The 17,775-nt window shown below is 31.3% G+C and overlaps 1 protein-coding gene across 2 annotated transcripts; it reads right to left on the bottom strand.

The window, feature by feature from the left end:
* Positions 1-4,481: 4,481 nt before the first annotated feature.
* On the bottom strand, positions 4,482-14,236 carry LOC111413375 (transport and golgi organization 1). 2 transcript variants are annotated; one of them, XR_011639766.1, is made up of 8 exons: positions 14,059-14,236; positions 11,957-13,984; positions 5,734-6,910; positions 5,584-5,685; positions 5,315-5,526; positions 5,032-5,258; positions 4,770-4,975; positions 4,482-4,699 (listed from the first exon to the last, which is right to left on the bottom strand). XR_011639766.1 is itself a non-coding variant. In XM_023044324.2 (7 exons), the coding sequence occupies exons 1-7, from the start codon at positions 14,162-14,164 to the stop codon at positions 4,623-4,625; spliced, it is 4,191 nt and encodes a 1,396-aa protein (XP_022900092.2). In that variant the 5' UTR covers positions 14,165-14,236; the 3' UTR covers positions 4,482-4,622. The 2 variants fall into 2 exon arrangements, 1 of the variants encoding a protein (XP_022900092.2); XM_023044324.2 differs by having other exon boundaries at positions 4,770-5,258.
* Between the last annotated feature and the right edge of the window lie 3,539 nt (positions 14,237-17,775).

Below are 17,775 nucleotides of genomic sequence, written 5' to 3'. Positions count from 1 at the left end.
GATACTAATTGAACTAACGAAGCAACTCTAAAAAAGAATACTTTAATTAATAATTGGCGATATTTCCACAACTATCCTTCAAGAAATGAATTTTATAGCGAATTTTGAAAGTTATCGATGAAAATTGCAACAGCAAAAATGTTATCAAAACTTCAAATATTGAACTGGATTTTATACGAGTTTTTAAAACTTAATCGGCGAAAATTGCAAAATTCGAAATAATTGTCGATTATTTCAAAAATTTATTTATCAAGAACTAAAAGCAATTTTTCAAAACGGTTTGTAGCATTACAAAGAGGATACTTTAATTAATAATTAGTAATATTTCCACAAGGATCCTTCAAGAAATGGATTTTATAGCGAATTTTGAAAGTTATCGATGAAAATTGCAACATCGAAAATTTTATCAAAACTTCAAATATTGTTTTTTAATAATAATAAACTTTATTGTGCACCATAAGACTCTACATATTTAAGAAAAAAAAAATACATGTATTAAAAACAAAAGGGCACAAAAGGCGGGTTCCAGACTTTAGTCTGTTCTAACCAACCTATAATCAAAAAAAAGAAAAAAAAACAAAACAAACAAAAAAAATAATATACTGAAAAAAGTAAAAAATAAAGTAGTATATACGCAAAGAAAAAAAAAAAGAAATGAAAACAATATAAAAGTAATAATAATACAAGCAAAATACAAATAATAATATAAAAAAAAACATAACCAACGGCGACAACAGGATGCACACCAAATGCAAGATCATAAACAAAAAAAAATATTAAAAAAAAAAAAAGACAGCACTGTAAAGGGGACAAATTTAAGTAGCCTGCAAACCTACCAGTCTTTCACCTATCCGCCTTTTGAAACCTGTCGCACTTAACTGTCGAACCGACAATGGCAGGCTTCCGTAAGATTTGTAGACATGATAGGTGAAAGAGCGCTGGAACAATGATGTTCTGTACTTTGGTGGCACGATTGCAAGAGCTAACCTGGTTGGATATCTCCCATCTTCTGACTTAAAAGTTATTTTATCATAGAGGTACCGCGGCGTCCGAGTTTTAACGATCTTGTGAAAAAGCATCAAGCTAAGCAGTTCGCGCCTAGAGCTCATTTTCAACCAGTTTGCATCTTTGAGTCTGTGCGATACTCGGTCGTACTTCCTAATGCCGTAAATATATCGGAGACAACAATTCTGTATTTTTTGTATATGGTAAGACGTATCCATGTCGATTGCAGCGTGATAGATAGGTGTCATATAATTAAAGTGTGATAAGACATATGTATCACATAATTGCTTTTTAACATTATGTGATAAATAAGACTGATGAGGATATAGCTTCCTTAGACATAAATATGCCTTTTTGATATATTCATTGATCTGTCCACGATACCTAAAACTAGGGTCGAGCGTTAAGCCTAAGCACTTCACACTATCCACGTGCTGCAAACGTGTATCCCCCAATTTGATATCAATATCAACCTGCCCAATCCCCAGAGTAGTTCCAAAACAAATCCACATTGATGTCTCAGGGTTAATTTTTAATTGATGATAATTAGCAAACTTCTGAATATCCCGTAAGTCCTTATTTAAGCTTAGCTCTACATCATGACTCCTGCAACAAGGAAACGACTGATACACCTGAATGTCATCGGCGTACATATTAATTTTGGAAGAAGTCAACAAGGAGGCAAATCTTGACGTGTAAAGAGCAAACAGATGTGGCCCCAAGACCGAGCCCTGCGGAACACCCGAACGTACACCAACCTCCCGCGACACTTGATCTCCAACTTTAACTTTTTGTGTCCTACCCGTCAAACAGTTTTCTATTAATGACACGGCACTTCGTCCCAGTCCCAAAAATCCTAAAATACGACAAAGTAATGTATGACTAATGGTATCGAAGGCCTTAGAAAAGTCCAAGAGTACCACCGCAGTCAGCATGCCCTTATCGGACGCACTCAAAACATCATCCGTGAGCCCCAACATGGCTGTAGTACAACTATGATTTGCACGAAAGCCAGATTGCTGGACAGGTAACAAGCTGTTCTGTTCAACATAAGAAACTAACTGTTTTTTCATGATTTTCTCTAAAATCTTAGACATAGTTGGTAGGATACTGATCGGACGTAGATCTCTATAATCAACTGGGTTCTGTTTCTTTGATAAAGGAAGTATGACAGCTCGCTTCCACTGGTCAGGAAAGATATTTTCAACCAAGCAAGAGTTCAATATGTGCGCCAAATACGGTAGTATTGTGGGGCAACACATCCGCAACATATGAATACCAACCGAGTCCGCTCCTATCGATGGAGAATCTATCTCCGAAATAACTTGCAATAGCTCAGACTCGGCAACCGTTTGAAATGTAAACACATTAGAAGTGATAGCAGGAAACTCTCCATAAAAATCATCAAAACTTCAAATATTGTTTTCTCAAAAACTAAAAGCTATTTTTCAAAACGGGTTGGTTCATTGGAAAGAGGACATTTTTATTAACACTTTGGGAAATTTTCATACTCATATTCCAAGAACTGGATTTAATACGAATTTTTAAAACTTAATCGGTGAAAATTGCAAAATTCGAAAAAATTGTCGATCATTTCAAAAATTTATTTCTCAAGAACTAAAAGCGATTTTTCAAAACGGTTTTTTGCATTAAAAAGAGGATACTTTAATCAATAATTGAAAGTGATAACAGCGACAGTTCTGTTAATAATGAATGTGATGATGAATTATAAGCGAAGAGAAGAAAGCTAGACGAAACTGCAACAAGAGATTTTATATATCGTATTGGGATTGTTACAAAGAGATAATACAATCTGACGTTTTCAAAATTATTAAAATACGAAAGTTTAATTTTTGTTCTAAGAAAAGGTTAGATTGTATAATGAAAGAAATAAACTGGCGTAAAACTTTCTTTCTTTACTATAAAAGTAAATAATAATAATAAACTAGTTATTTTTGATACAAGATAGCGAAATGACATTTTTGGATTCGAGAACGAAAGTTAATATTATCTTGCTGTTCCATAAAATTTAAGAGTTTCAGCACCTGCTAGTGCTTCCTTGCAGCTGACTTTGGATCTAAGATGTCATCGTCACTACATTCTTGGAGTGAACTCGATTTAGAGATTGGTTTGGTAACACCATCTACTAGATCATCGTCGTTCATATGTTCACAGTCCAAAATATTCCAGTCAATATTTAACCATTCCAGAATGCTTTCATCATCCAATTCTTCACAGCCCTGAACATTTTTTAACGACTGAAACACATCTAAAGGTTCATCACTATCAATTTCATGTCCTTCAGCTGATTCATGGCATAAAATATTGTTAAAACATTTTTCAATTGTGGTAGCTTTCACATTTTCCCAGGCATACGATATGTTGTATACAGCATGTATGTGTTGTTTGTTTTTTTGTCATTTTTTCAGTTACGCCCCGATCTATGGGTTGAATTAGGACGATCACATTTGGTGGAAGATACAAAACTGTGATATTCTCGTTCTCAGCTGACAACGCTTCAACTAACGGATGAGATGGCGCATTATCAAGAAGCAATACTGCTTTTTGATGGAGGCCTTTGCCGTCTATACATTTTTTTACGTGTAAAACAAATTTATTTTTAAACCACATATCAAAAATGTCTAGTTCGAAAAGAAATTAGGCGTCGGGAAGTACGTATAAAATTTCCGCCCAAAGCCGGATATTTGGTACCTATCCGGTATCCGGCCGGAATGTAAAAAGTGGCCGAATAGTTGCCGGATATCCGCTCCACCACTAGTATGTATGCGCATGACATACAATACAACGACAGCTGACTGAGCATGGCACTTAGTATGAGGCAGTATAACAAAGAATTTACAAGCCGTTTTAAATTCTATCTTTAGTTTCGCCATAAAATCACCCATTTATCTATAGATAAGTCACAGGATTTTTCCAGATGGTTCCAGTTAACTTATTCTTCAAAATAGCAAGCAAAGTTCACAATTGGACAAAATTAGTACCATATTTAAGACACATTCTCTCCCAAACATGTATTTTTTGGAACAATAACATCAACCCATAAATTAGAAACTGATTTTTTCAAAATATAAAAACTTGGTTTGGAGATGTCAAAAATATAAACATCGTTAAAAAGTATATTAGGAAGAGAAACAGGATTTGAATATTGATGGTAATTAAAATGAATGATTTGTAATTCGTAAATATTATATAATTACAAACTTTTATACATGTTTAGGTGTATAAACATAAATAACACTAACCAAATGAAAAAAGAAATGACCTAATTGTAATTAGAATCATTTAAAAATCTATAAGGGAATATGTTGGAGTAAAGAATTAGCTTGGCAAAGATTAGAGCGCTGAAAAACCAGAAGAATTATATACATATTTATATGCAAGGATTTATACAGATTCTTTTTGAAGGAAAAAAATGCGGCCATTTTTATTACGATTATATACAAAAAAACGGGAGATAAAAAAATAATATTTGGATTAATATTAGGCACCTACTAAATAATTAAATAATACATACATATTATGAAGAATAAACAACTAATAGTTTCTATGACGACAAACGTATTTTCAAATCAGTAGTAGAAGCAACAGGATAAGTGCTAGATCTTAGTGTGATGCCTGTTTGTTCTATCTATTGTTTCACTATTTGAATTCTCTGATCCCGAACTAGCATCCCCTGAAGTAAAAAATATAAAATAAAATAAAAAATTAATTACAAATATTTCGTCTTTAAAAAAAAACAATACCTTTATTTCTACCATTAATTCTTCCACCACCCACACTTGGTCTTTTATACTCCCTCCTATCGTTTCTATATGGGCTGTATGGTCTACCGTGTCTGGGGGGTGGTGAAACTGGTCCATAACGATCGTCTTCGTCGTACGGGGGTGGACTCGGACTGTTGTTCCTGTCGTCGTACCGATCGCTGTATCTCGAAGAGTCTGGTGAGTACCTAGAATTAAGCGGAGGGGATGACATGCGACCCAACGGAGGTGGTCTATGGTCTACTGGGAACATGGATGGTGGCGGCGGCATAAAACCAGGTACACCGGGGATTGGAGGTGGCATAAATGGTGGTACGCCGGGTGGTGGTGGAGGCAGGAACGGCGGTAAACCGGGAGGCAGTGGACCAGGAGATGTCGTAAGATGGTGGTCATGGGGGGTCGTATAAAGCAGAGGGGGGGAAGCTGGAGACTCAATAATTTCGCCGTTTTGTTCTAAAGGAGATTGGACACCTAAAATCACAAAATAAAATAATAGAACAATAAATTATGACATGGAGTTTTCTTACGATGTTGTCCTTTATCTTCGGTAAAACTGCGTTCTTTTAATGTAAGTCTATTTCGTAGCTGCGCCGCTTCTTGTTTAGCATCTTCAAGTCTTCGTTCAGCCTGTCGAGCTGAAAGCCAGCTTTCATGAGCTTTCTTTTCCAAAACGGAAATTTGACTCTTCAACTCGACCTCCTGAGAAACGATTTCTTGTTTCAGCAATTCGTTTTGACTCCTATAACAAAATAAACAATACATTAAATAGAATCAATTTTTGTTTAAAAAAACTTACTTATAATTTTGTAATTCTTCTTTGATATATCGTATTCGTTCAGTCGAAGATGTGGCCTCACCCTGTTTCTCTTGCCAAAGAGCTTCTTGTTTTGCTAATTCCCTATAAATAAAAGATTAATTTCGTTCTAAATTAAAATGAAATATTTACTTTTGCAATTCTGCTTCTCTTTCTTTAAAATAATTTCCTAAAACTTCCAATTTAGTTTGGGCTTCCAATTTTTCTTTGTCCACTTCGTCGTATTTTTCTTTACAAACATTCATTTCCTTTAATATATCTTGGGCGCGTTCCTCCAATGAAACTTTAATTTGCCTTTCCTGAACCAATAATTGGTTTAGATTGTTATTTTCTTTTTGTAACTCGGCAAGTTCAGCTTTAGAGGTAACTGATTGTAATAAATCTTTCATTACTTCTTGGTTATTTTTAATGGATTTGATTTGATTGAAATTTTCTTTTAAAATATTATATTCACTCGATTTTAAATCGAAAGATTTTTGTAATTCTCCTAAACGTTTTTTATAACTATTTATTTCTTCGGTTAATTTGTTTTTATTTCCACCAAAAGATATTTTTGTATTATTTAATTCTTCTTTCATTTTTTGGAGTTCAATTTCAAGCTTCGACTGCATTTGATCTTTTTCTTCTTCAACTTTCAATAAACTCAAAGCCATTTTATCTAATTCAGCTTGCAAATCGATTACTTTTTTATTTTTTATTTCCAATTCTAATTGTAACTCATGATTTTCGGTATCCTTTAGGTTTAAAGTCGCGTTAATTGAATTAATCGTTCCTTGTTGCTCGACCAATTGTCTCTGTAAATTTTCGATATTCGCAACTAACATATCACTCCCGCTTTGCGATTTTAATATCTCCGATAACATTCTATTTAATTCAAATCCAACTTCCGTTGAATTTTCCAATTCTTTTTCCAAACTTTGCACCTGATCTTCAAGTATTGTCTTAGCAGCCATCAATTGTCGATTACAATCTTCTAATTCCGTATAAATTTTCGATGTAACCACATCTTGTTCTTTAGATTCACTTTCAGATTCCGCTACCTGTTCCTTTAAAATCTGATTTTCTTTTGTAGAAATGAGAAGCGCTTTTTCTAGTTTGTTAATTTTAGCCACCAACGGTGTTTCCCGGCGGCTTTTATCAATAGCAATGTAACCAAGTAAAAATATCACGATACTTATTCCAGTTATTCCTAATACTGTAATCAAGTTTAAGATATCGGAGAAATTTATACTGCTAAAATCCATATCTAATTGATTTTGAATGGTACCCAAAAAGTTTGAACAATCATCCGCGTTAGTAGAACAAGAATCTGTAAAGTGAAAACGGAAAATAAACAACACCTGCTGGTTTATAAGGTGAGTTAAACTGCACTGTAACTGTGTGAAATGATAAAGAGGGAGAGAAATATAATTAAAACGGTGTTTAACACTTAATGGGTATGCAACCAAAAAAATGAGTTAGTGTGTTTTTGTATGCATATTAGAAGAGAGTGTTGGGAAATTAATGAAAAAATGTGCCAGTTGGATGCGTTCAATACTGAAAATGTATATTAATAGATAGAAAGTAATTGTTGGATAAACAAAGCAATTGTACTTTTGCCAAAATATAATTATTGATTTTTTGTTGTTTCATTCGAATGCTTTTCATAAACATTTATTTTATATATTTATGTAAGTATTGTCTTTTATTGAATATCATTTAATTATATTTATCTTTATTCAATATTTTAGTAATATATTCTTATAAGTGTTATATAGATATTTTATATGTAATACGACAGCATTAACATTAAATCGATTTGATATTCCGATAGTTCTCGAAAAATTCTGCTAAAGTTTGTGGATGAGATTCGAAGATAATAAATATAGTTTATTCAGAGTTTATGGATGACTTCCGGTACCCGATATATTCTTAACCTGCATGAAATGCATGAAATCTGAGTGTAAGTTATCAAAGTTCTTTCAATAGTACGACTACCTGGACAGTCAAATGGCATAGTGAATGTTAACATATGGATCGTTTATTTTGAAAGTGGTGTAAGTCCATTTTTGAAAAAAAATTAGATATTACGTAATGTAAATTTTTTGTGTATAACTAGTCCTTGTTTAATTTCTTAAAAAATTCTCCTGTTTTGTACAATTTAAAATTGGTCGGTAAATGAAGTATCATAATCATCGATTATGAAAGTGGTGTAAGTCCAATTGACAGAGGTAAGTGGCTTAGTTGATGATTGTCGATCAGTAGCCCGTTATTTTTTTGCATTTGTTTTATATTATGTGTCATATTACGTGTCAAGAGCGTCAAGAGTTAGTAGTTTAGGTTACTTATTGTATTTTTTTTCCTAAAATGGATAACTTCAGAGATTAACATCAGATAGTGATATAGGTAAGAACAAATGGTAAATCAATATTATTTTGACAATTGAAAATATTTATTTTATTTAATTTTAAATAAATTCACACAGAAATAAAGCCCAAGAATATAAATAGAAGAATAATCTTAGATTCAGAGGATGAAGATAATTCCGCTATGAACATCAAATTAACGAATCTTAAAAAGAGAAGAAGAATAATAGAGGTAGAATCTTCATCAGATGAGGATGTTGTTATATACTGAGAATTTAGATTCTGAAGAACAAAATAAAGGAAAATATATGCGAAGAAATACTGGACATAAGTACTATACAAAAAGAGGAAAACTCATTCCAGCAAAAAAATTCGAATCCAAAAATTGTAATTGTTCGAAGAAATGTATAGAACGTATTAATGAAACAACGTATACATATTTTTGATAAGTTCTGGAATGTAGGGGATTTTAATAAGCAAAATGTATTTTTCTATTGTAATGTTCAATGTGAAACTGTCAATAGAAGAAGGCCTAAAAATAATTCGGGCACTATGAGGGCATATGGTTTTAAATTTTACCTGAAACATTTTAGTATGTGAGAAATTTTTCATTGATACTTTCCAAATATCTACTGGACGAATTGATCGTATCCTAAAAGCGCATGAGAATATTCCGAAAGACATGCGTGGAAAAATGGATGGCTCTAGCAGAAGAACTAGTGAGCTAGTGACGAATACGGTGACAGAACACATAAAAAGCTTTCCGGCATTTGAAAGTCACTATACTTGATCCCAAAATCCAGAACGGATGCTTTTAAATTCTGAATTAAACATAAGAAAAATGAAAGGAAAATAACTTGTGTTCACTTAATGAATGGACATACAGGAAAATCTTTAAACGAGATTTCAAGTTACAGCTGATGACAAAGAAAAAACAATTCTTGTACAAAGACATGATGTTCACTTGCAAGATGCTGAATTAGCAAGAAAAGCATTACAAGAAGATAAAATTCTGGCATCAAAATATCCTGATAAATACTTTGCATTCTCTTTTAACTTACAAAAAGCCTTACTTTACCACAAATTATCTATCTCAATCGCATATTATAAGCGAAATATGTATGTTTTAAACGAGGCTTTTCACAATTTTCACGATAATAAAGTTAATATGTATGTGTGGGACGAAACTATTGCTTCCAGGGAATTGCAAAAACTAGCTTCTTGCTGTTTGAGGCATTTAGAAAATGTAATGACCCAATGCCATGTTATTACATTGACATGTGTACTGGGCAAAATCTAAATTTACAAATGGCATTGATGTGGTTCAAGGTTGTCCAGTCGTTGGAAAATAACATTGACATAATTGATCACGAAATGGCATTGCGAAAAAAGAATTTTATTTACACACCACAGGATTATTACGATGTAATAACTAATAACACAATGTAGAAAACATGATAAATTCATTTTACATGAAATGAAACTCTTATTGGTCGTAGCTCCACAGCCAAAAAACTTATGATTTGATTTATCGAACGAGAAGTGTATCTGGCGCTTTCTACGAGCAATAACAAAATAAGTTTCAAATTCGTATTTCTCATGCTTGAAAACATAAAACTACAAAATTTTATGCTAATAGAACAAAAAGCTTCAAAATTATCAAGAAATTTCGAAATAAGAACTTAACTTTCAACAACCTGTGCCTTGAAAACCACTGACATTTGTATAAGAGATGTTAGGTTAAATCATCATATTTTGGTGTCTAGTATCTCCGGTATTCGGATTTCCCATTCTTTCTGACTCACCCTGTATAATATGTAATATTAAATGGATCGTTTATTTTGAAAGTGGTGTAAGTCAACATATTTTTTAAGTAGATATACTTAAAAGATGTCATAAAAACTATAGCTATAATCTTGAAAGTATTTTAGATTGAAAGTTTCAGATCATCAACCAATACTACCAAAATTTCAAAACTGCACGAATAGTAGAACCTAATAAATAATAAAGTTCTAACGAACCACTTACGTGGTACACCTGTACGGTTTGTTGGGTACCTTTCTTATGGTTATTGCATAATTAACGAAAATTGCTTGTAATACTTTTTAAACCGATTGTATTTATATTGTAACAATGCTATAGTGATACTTATACTATGATTTAAATTTTTAAGTAGCTACATTTTTTGGTAGTAAAATTAGAGGGCTGTTAAATGTGTTACTTAAGCATTTTTGAGGGATTATCTGTATAAATACGTTTTATTTTTATTGAATCTAGACGAAAATTGTAGAATTGTTTGTCATGGTAGAATATAATTTTGGCCAACAGATAAAATAGGCAATAGTAATCTTTAATATTTTGAACCTCAAAACTAAAATATACAGGATGTTTCAGGTTTTTGTAGCAGGACTTTAACAGTCGATAGATCTTTTAAAATTAACACAAAAACTTCATATAAACATAGGTCGACAAACGCTTTGTTTTGGAGATACAGGTGTTCAAATTAAATTTATAAATTTAATTTTTTTTTTTGATTTTTATTTAATATTACACGTGTATTTCAACCGATTCTTTTCAAATTTGGTATACGGGGGTTTTTTCAGTTTTTTGGCATGAGAAAGACGATTATGTGTTACTATAGCCGGTAGAGGGCGCTCTGTAACGTATTCTTTACGGATTAAAATAACAATAACTTTTATGACAGTATACTTTTTGGCTTTTTGAATAAAAATTCTTATTCTCTGTACTTTTTAAGCAAAAAGGGTACTCTTATCAAAATGCGCTAACGTTTATCGTTTTCAAGATAAAACGCTTTTTACTATTCGATACAGACCAATGTTTTTAGAGGATAACTAAAGATAGTTAAAACAATGTGTGCCATGGAAACAAAGTAGGTAAATTAACTAATGTTTTAGTTTATTAGTAAAAGTATCAAAATATTTTGTTTAGAATTTTAAGAGGATTTCATACAGGATGTTCCATTAATTAAAACATAACTTTGTTTCGTCATAACTTTTTGACTGACTTTATACTTAATTTGTCTTTATTGTAATAAATTTTAAAAAACACTAAAACTTTCGTATCTGCAAGGACAGTAGAATCTAACAGGACTACTACATCCATTGTTGTGACAACGTGCCCGAAAAACTACGTCACACCATTTTCCACGTCCAGCTGTTGTTGTGGTCTATGCGTTTGCTGTGTATTTTTAGACGTATTCATATTATTTTTGAAGTTTTATTTGTTTAGTTTAGACGTATTAATGTCTATCATACAACCTCTAAATCTCTAAAAACACACCAAACGCATAGTACTGAATGACAGTTAACAGGGCGTGGCAAATAGTGTGACGTAGAGTACGGGCAACCAACGTGGGCTAAAAAATACAATGGATGTAGCAGTCCTGTTAGATTCTACTGTCCTTGTTGTATCTTAACATTTTTCGCTGGCATCTTACTTTAGGAGATAACCGACCGTTTCCATACATATCAGCGACCCTCTGTCTACTCGTTATTTCAAAAATTTGTTATTTCAATCAATATGATTGTTTAAAATTGATCGTTTTTCAATTTCCATTTATTACTTTTGTTTTATTTACTTTCTTAAGTGACTTTTATATCACCTTAATTTTAGATGCCAATTTTACAAGTATTCAATAGTAAAATCCACAGGGTATTTCTGCTATAATACATAGCTAAATATTCTATCAATACAAGACATTGTAATAGTTACCAAATATACTCATATAAAAATGTTCCACTGATCTTAGTTCCTTAGGCATAAGTACGATTACAACGTATTCTCCAAAACACTATTCTCACTAAATCACAAGAATTTTGATTCGGTATATAAACACTTTTGAAGCAAATGTTAAAATAGTTTTGACAAGAAGTCAGTTCATTTATAAAAGTAATTGTCAACTACTATGTAAAAAACAAAAAAATTGTTGAATGAAGTAGAAATAATAATAACAGAAGGCTTACAAATTTATAATTTTAATTTTTACTTACCTATTTCTTCAACAGATGGCGGTTCACTATTTAATTCTTCTTTTGAAGAATGAAACGGATTCGTCCAAATGTTATGTTCATGTTCAGTTTGTTCACTACTAACAACATTTTCCTCAACATTTTCTTGCAAATTAGGTTCTTCTACGACATTTTCATTACCATGGGCATCTTCAGTAGTACCAAAAAAACTATTATACCATCCACCAGAATCCGATTCTTTTTCAGAATCAAGTTCTAAATTTTCAGACGGATTTTCAGGAGTGGTATTAATTGAGTGATGGTCTTCAGCAATATTAGGAACAAATTCTTGATTGTTTTGAATTAAATCAAGATTTTCATTCAATGATGGAATTTCATTTTGAATTAAATCTTGATTAATATTATTATTAATATTATCGATTATTGGTGTTTCAGGAATAATTGTATTTTCCGGTATTGGTATTTCTACATTTATATCTTCAACAATATTAGGAGTTTGAGTGTCTTGAATAATCTTTTGGGGATCAAAATCAGTATTAATTGGCGTGATTGGTTCAAATTGAGATGGATTTTCTGATAATACATTTAAATTAATTTCATTGTTCTTTTCAGAATCATCAGAATTTTCAATTTTTACTGTATCAAGATTTTCTTTAACTTCTTTAATTTGTGTATTTTCCTCCTTTAAAACATCTTTAACAATAATATTGTTATTTTCATCAATCTTATCAAGATTTTCTATTTCAACCATACCAACATTTACATCAGCTTCTTCTACTGAATCCAATTCTAATGGTGTATCCTCTTTTTTAGGTTCTTCAACAGTAATATTCATATTTTCATCGTTCCCTTCAACATTTTCACTTTTTACAATATCATTATTGTCAATTTGGACTGATTCTAATAAACTATTTTCTTTCTTTGTATCATCTTCAACCTCAATTTTATGATTTTCATTAACTTGTTCAATATTTTCAGTACTTTCAGCTTTTACATCAACATTTTCATTGTTATTTTCAATTTGAATTGATACAGAAGGAATATTTTCCTCTTTTGGAACTTCTTCATGAGAATTTTGAACATTGTTTTCTTCTGAAGCATTTTTTTCCAACTCATTCCCTTCATCCTCAAATATGGCATTAATTTCTTTCTGTATATTTCCTAATCCAAAACCCCAGAAGCTATCATCACTACTATTTTTAACATCTTCATCATTTTCTTTCAATAGTCCAGGATTTTCAGTAACTGTCTCAATTTTTGCTGAATCATCATTAAATGGAACATCCAAAACGTTTTCTGTTGTTACAACCACACTTTCTTTTATTACTTCTTCAGATTTAGGATTATCAACTATATCATCCTCAGAGTTCACAGTTTCTTTTTTAAAAACATCATCTGTTGAAACAATTTCTTCATCATGCTGTAATAAACTCCTTGAAGTTATCGAACCTTTGGTTATAATATCTTCTTGACTTTTTATATCCATTCCATATTCTTTTTCTCCTTTAGACTCATCTGAACCATTTATTTCACCTTTATGTACTGTAATAATTGGATCATCAATTATTTGTACTTCCTCCTCTTGATCCTCATCATCTTCACCATCCTCATCATCATCATCTCCTTCATCATCATCTTCATTTTCTGATTCTTCATTGAGAGTGTTTAAAACACTCTCTGTTGGTTTAACATTTTCTTGTGTGGCACTTGGGTTAATATCATTAGGACTTAAGGTAATGGTGGTACCATCGATTACTTCAGTCTGTTGATTAGGTAAAATGTCCTCAGAATGATCTGAGGAAGGCACCTTTTCGAGCTTAGCAAATTCTGTATCAACGAGAAACGGAAGCTCCTTTTTAAATATGCGGGTTTCCCTTAAAAATTTCTTGTTCAAATATCCCCTTTTTCCATTGTATTCTACCCCCCACAAATCCATGTTTGAACCAGCTGATTTACTAAAAACGATTACCTCTTTGTTTTGCGGCACCGATAATAACCCCTTTTCGGGACTATTATAGCGTAAAACGGTTCTTGCGAGAGATATTCGTTCTAAAAACACATTTATTTAAGATTGTGACATATGATTTTGTAGGTTAAGTGTTAAAAAAGTCTGTTATTTTTACCTGTGCATTCCTGGTTGGCACACAATCTTTTGTCCGATATATTTGATATAACATTTTGAGGAATTACCGCAAGTATCACAAGAAATAAAAGCTTTAAAGTGAACATTTTTGCATTATTTGATAAGCATCCCGATGAGCCACATCACTGATTACTTTGACAGGTGACAGCTGTGATACTAAGAAGAACTATTGTTTTGAAAGCATTTTAAATAATGGCGCGAAATCTATTTTGTTGTAAAGTCTATTATTTCAAAAATAATTATAATAAATCTCAATTAATAACAACATTATATAAAATATTTTGTTTTATTAATATTGATTACACCGCAGTTATAAGCTCAACAGAATGAAGTTGAAAAGCCCAGAGAAAGGGGTTTTAAATTTTATTTAATTTGAATGTTACGATATTTTATTAACATTTATTAAATATATTTTTGGAATGAAAAATTAACAAATTTTTACATTATATTATAAATTATAACTATTTATAACTTTGTTTATAAATATAAATAGTAGATCAAATAATTTTAATTCCGATTATGACCACCAGATGGCAGCAGCCCCAGGGATCTTTGATAGGAGAACTTGGGACTGATTGTATGTCGAAATCCCCCCGTAAGATGGCATTAGGTCTATACTGAAATAATTTAATTAAACTAACAATTTTATTATTAATAGTGGGAATGATGAGAGACAGCAATAACAATTATTGCCAGTATCATTCTTTTAATTTAAAAAGTATAGATTCCAATTCGTTTTATATTTTTAAATTTGCCGCTAACTTCAACTTTTAAAAGTTGAAGTTTGTTCAGAACAGTTCAGAATGACAGATGAAAACGTCATTTTAAAGTGATTTTTCGGTAAGAGTATAATAAAGTAATAATAGTAGGATTAAATAATTAGATTATAATTGACATTATAGCATTGTTTCAGCTAACGTTATAACTGGTTGGAAGCTCGTCAGATGCAATCTGATATGTCGTATGATGCAGTGATATTCAAATGTGGCGGAATTATTTGACAGGTGTAATTACCATAGGTAATTGCATCTGAGGAATTCCCAACCAGTCGGAACGTTAATTGGAGTCCCATAGTGGCTCCAAACACTTTCCAAACAGTTATTCTGTGGTTGGAGCTTTTATATATAAACCCAATCCAACCTGTATTCTAGTGGTTCGGTTCTTAGCTGAATAATTCCGAAATATTCCCAACAGATGGCGTCACATACATTCAATTTTTAGTACGACGTTTTTGTTTAGAGAGTTGCATTTCTACGAAGCTATTTTCTATGGATGGCAGAGGACTCTGATGACCCCGACCCCTATTATTTTTTAATTTTAGTTGTTTTCCGGTGTATCATATTCCGTTTTCACTATGCTAATTTTATCAGATTATCAGTACGATCATTGACTATTTTATACCAGACTGCTAACCGCTACGTAAAAATTAGTAACCCGTAAAGTGTTATTTTTGGATTTGTCCGCTATGGGGGCGCTGGTTGATTTTCTAATAATAATAGGTAGATATGATTAAGAGATGGCAGGACTATTTTTGATTTATATTCGCCCTCTTATATATCCTTGTACTAATAATAAAAATTGTTTAGTACTTCCTCTGTCCGATAATAGTTGCTACATTTCAGTTTAATGTAAAAATTATTGTAAATATGAAATGTACAAGCGATTTATCTAGATACATAAGGTAGACAATATAACAATCAAAGTGTGCCATGACCAAAACCGAGTAAATAAAAAGAATCACTAGTTTTGTTAAACCATTGTTAACCGAAGAGCGACGAATTGAATTTTGTTTAAAGTTTTTATTACTGTCAGGGTATTTCGAAGATTTGCTGAATTATATACATATTGACGAAAAATGGTTCTATATAACCAAAACTAAAAGAAGCTTTTATATAACTCCCGAAAGAGAACAGCCTTATAGACCTTGTAAGAGTAAAAGACTTATTACAAAGGTAATGTTTATGGCGGCAGTTGCTCGTCCACGTTGGGATTTTCATAGATAAGCGTATTTTGACGGATAGTTAGGAATTTGGCTATTTGCATCTTCTTCTCCAGCTAAGAGAAACAGCAAGAATCAACCAAAGGGAACTTTCGTAACCAAAGCTGTGGAAGTTGTTAACAAAGAAGAAATACGGAAAATGATTCTTCATAATTTCATTCCTGCAATACGGGATAAGTGGCCTGTTGGTTCTAAGAAAAATAAGATAATGCAAAGCCACATTTGTACAGTCACGATTCTTCCCTAACGCAAGACTGAAGACGGTTGGGATATTCAATTAAAACCGCAACCACCCAACAGTCCCGTTTTAAATGTGTTGGATTTAGGTTTTTTCAATTCCATTCCATCACTTCAACATCAACTACCACAAAGAAATATCGATGAATTAATTGAAAACCTTGCAAATATCAAAATTTTAAAGAATTTTAGGCACTAAAAATGGTTTTATATCTATTGTATATTTTGAACAGAAATTTTCAATAGAAAAGAATTGATGCAAATATCATTTAAATAGCAAGAATTATGAAATATTTTGATATGTATAGCCTAACAACCTTATAGTGTTATCGTATAAACAGTATATCAAAAACAAATCTCAACTTTATACAGTCATACCTAATTTATTTATAATGATAAAAGATTGATTCTCATATCAAATTAAAGCTTAAAGTTTCCTTTGTGAAATGATATATAGCTCTCATCAACTGTATGGAGAGAAGATTTCAAAAAGCAGTTTTTATGAAAATGTACAATTTTGATTTTAACCTAATATGTAAAAAAAAATCTCAACTTTATATAGTCATACCTAATTTATTTGTAATGATAAAAGATTGATTCTCATATCAAATTAAAGCATAAAGTTTCCCTTTTAAAATGATATATAGCGCTCATCAACTTTATGGGGGAACACTTTAAAACGTTTCTATAAAAACGAGCAATTTTGATTTTAACTTAATATGTCAAAAACAAATTTCAACTTTATACAGTCATACCTAATTTATTTATAATAACAAAAGATTAATTCTCATATCAAATTAAAGGATAAAGTTTCCTTTTTAAAATGATATATAACTCTCATTAACTTTATGGAGAGAAGATTTCAAAAAGCAGTTTTTATAAAAATGAGCAATTTTGATTTTAACCTAATATGTCAAAAATACATCTCAACTTTATACAGTCACACCTAATTTATTTATAATGATAAAAGATTGATTTTCATATCAAATTAAAGCTTAAAGTTTCCTTTTTGAAATGATATATAGCTCTCATCAACTTTATGGAGAGAAGATTTCAAAAAGCAGTTTTTATGAAAATGTACAATTTTGATTTTAACCTAATATGTAAAAAAAAATCTCAACTTTATACAGTCATACCTAATTTATTTATAATGATAAAAGATTGATTCTCATATCAAATTAAAGCATAAAGTTTCCTTTTTAAAATGATATATAGCGCTTATCAACTTTATGGGGGAACACTTTAAAAAGTTTCTATAAAAACGAGCAATTTTGATTTTAACCTAATATGTCAAAAACAAATTTCAACTTTATACAGTCATACCTAATTTATTTATAATGATAAAGGATTGATTCTCATATCAAATTGAAGGATAAAGTTTCCTTTTTAAAATGATATACAACTCTCATTAACTTTATGGAGAGAAGATTTCAAAAAGCAGTTTTTATAAAAATGAGCAAA

The sequence above is a fragment of the Onthophagus taurus genome, chromosome 2 (assembly GCF_036711975.1).
Source record: "Onthophagus taurus isolate NC chromosome 2, IU_Otau_3.0, whole genome shotgun sequence".
Classification (NCBI taxonomy): Eukaryota; Metazoa; Arthropoda; class Insecta; order Coleoptera; family Scarabaeidae; genus Onthophagus; species Onthophagus taurus.
This window is presented reverse-complemented; position numbering and strand designations above follow the sequence as displayed.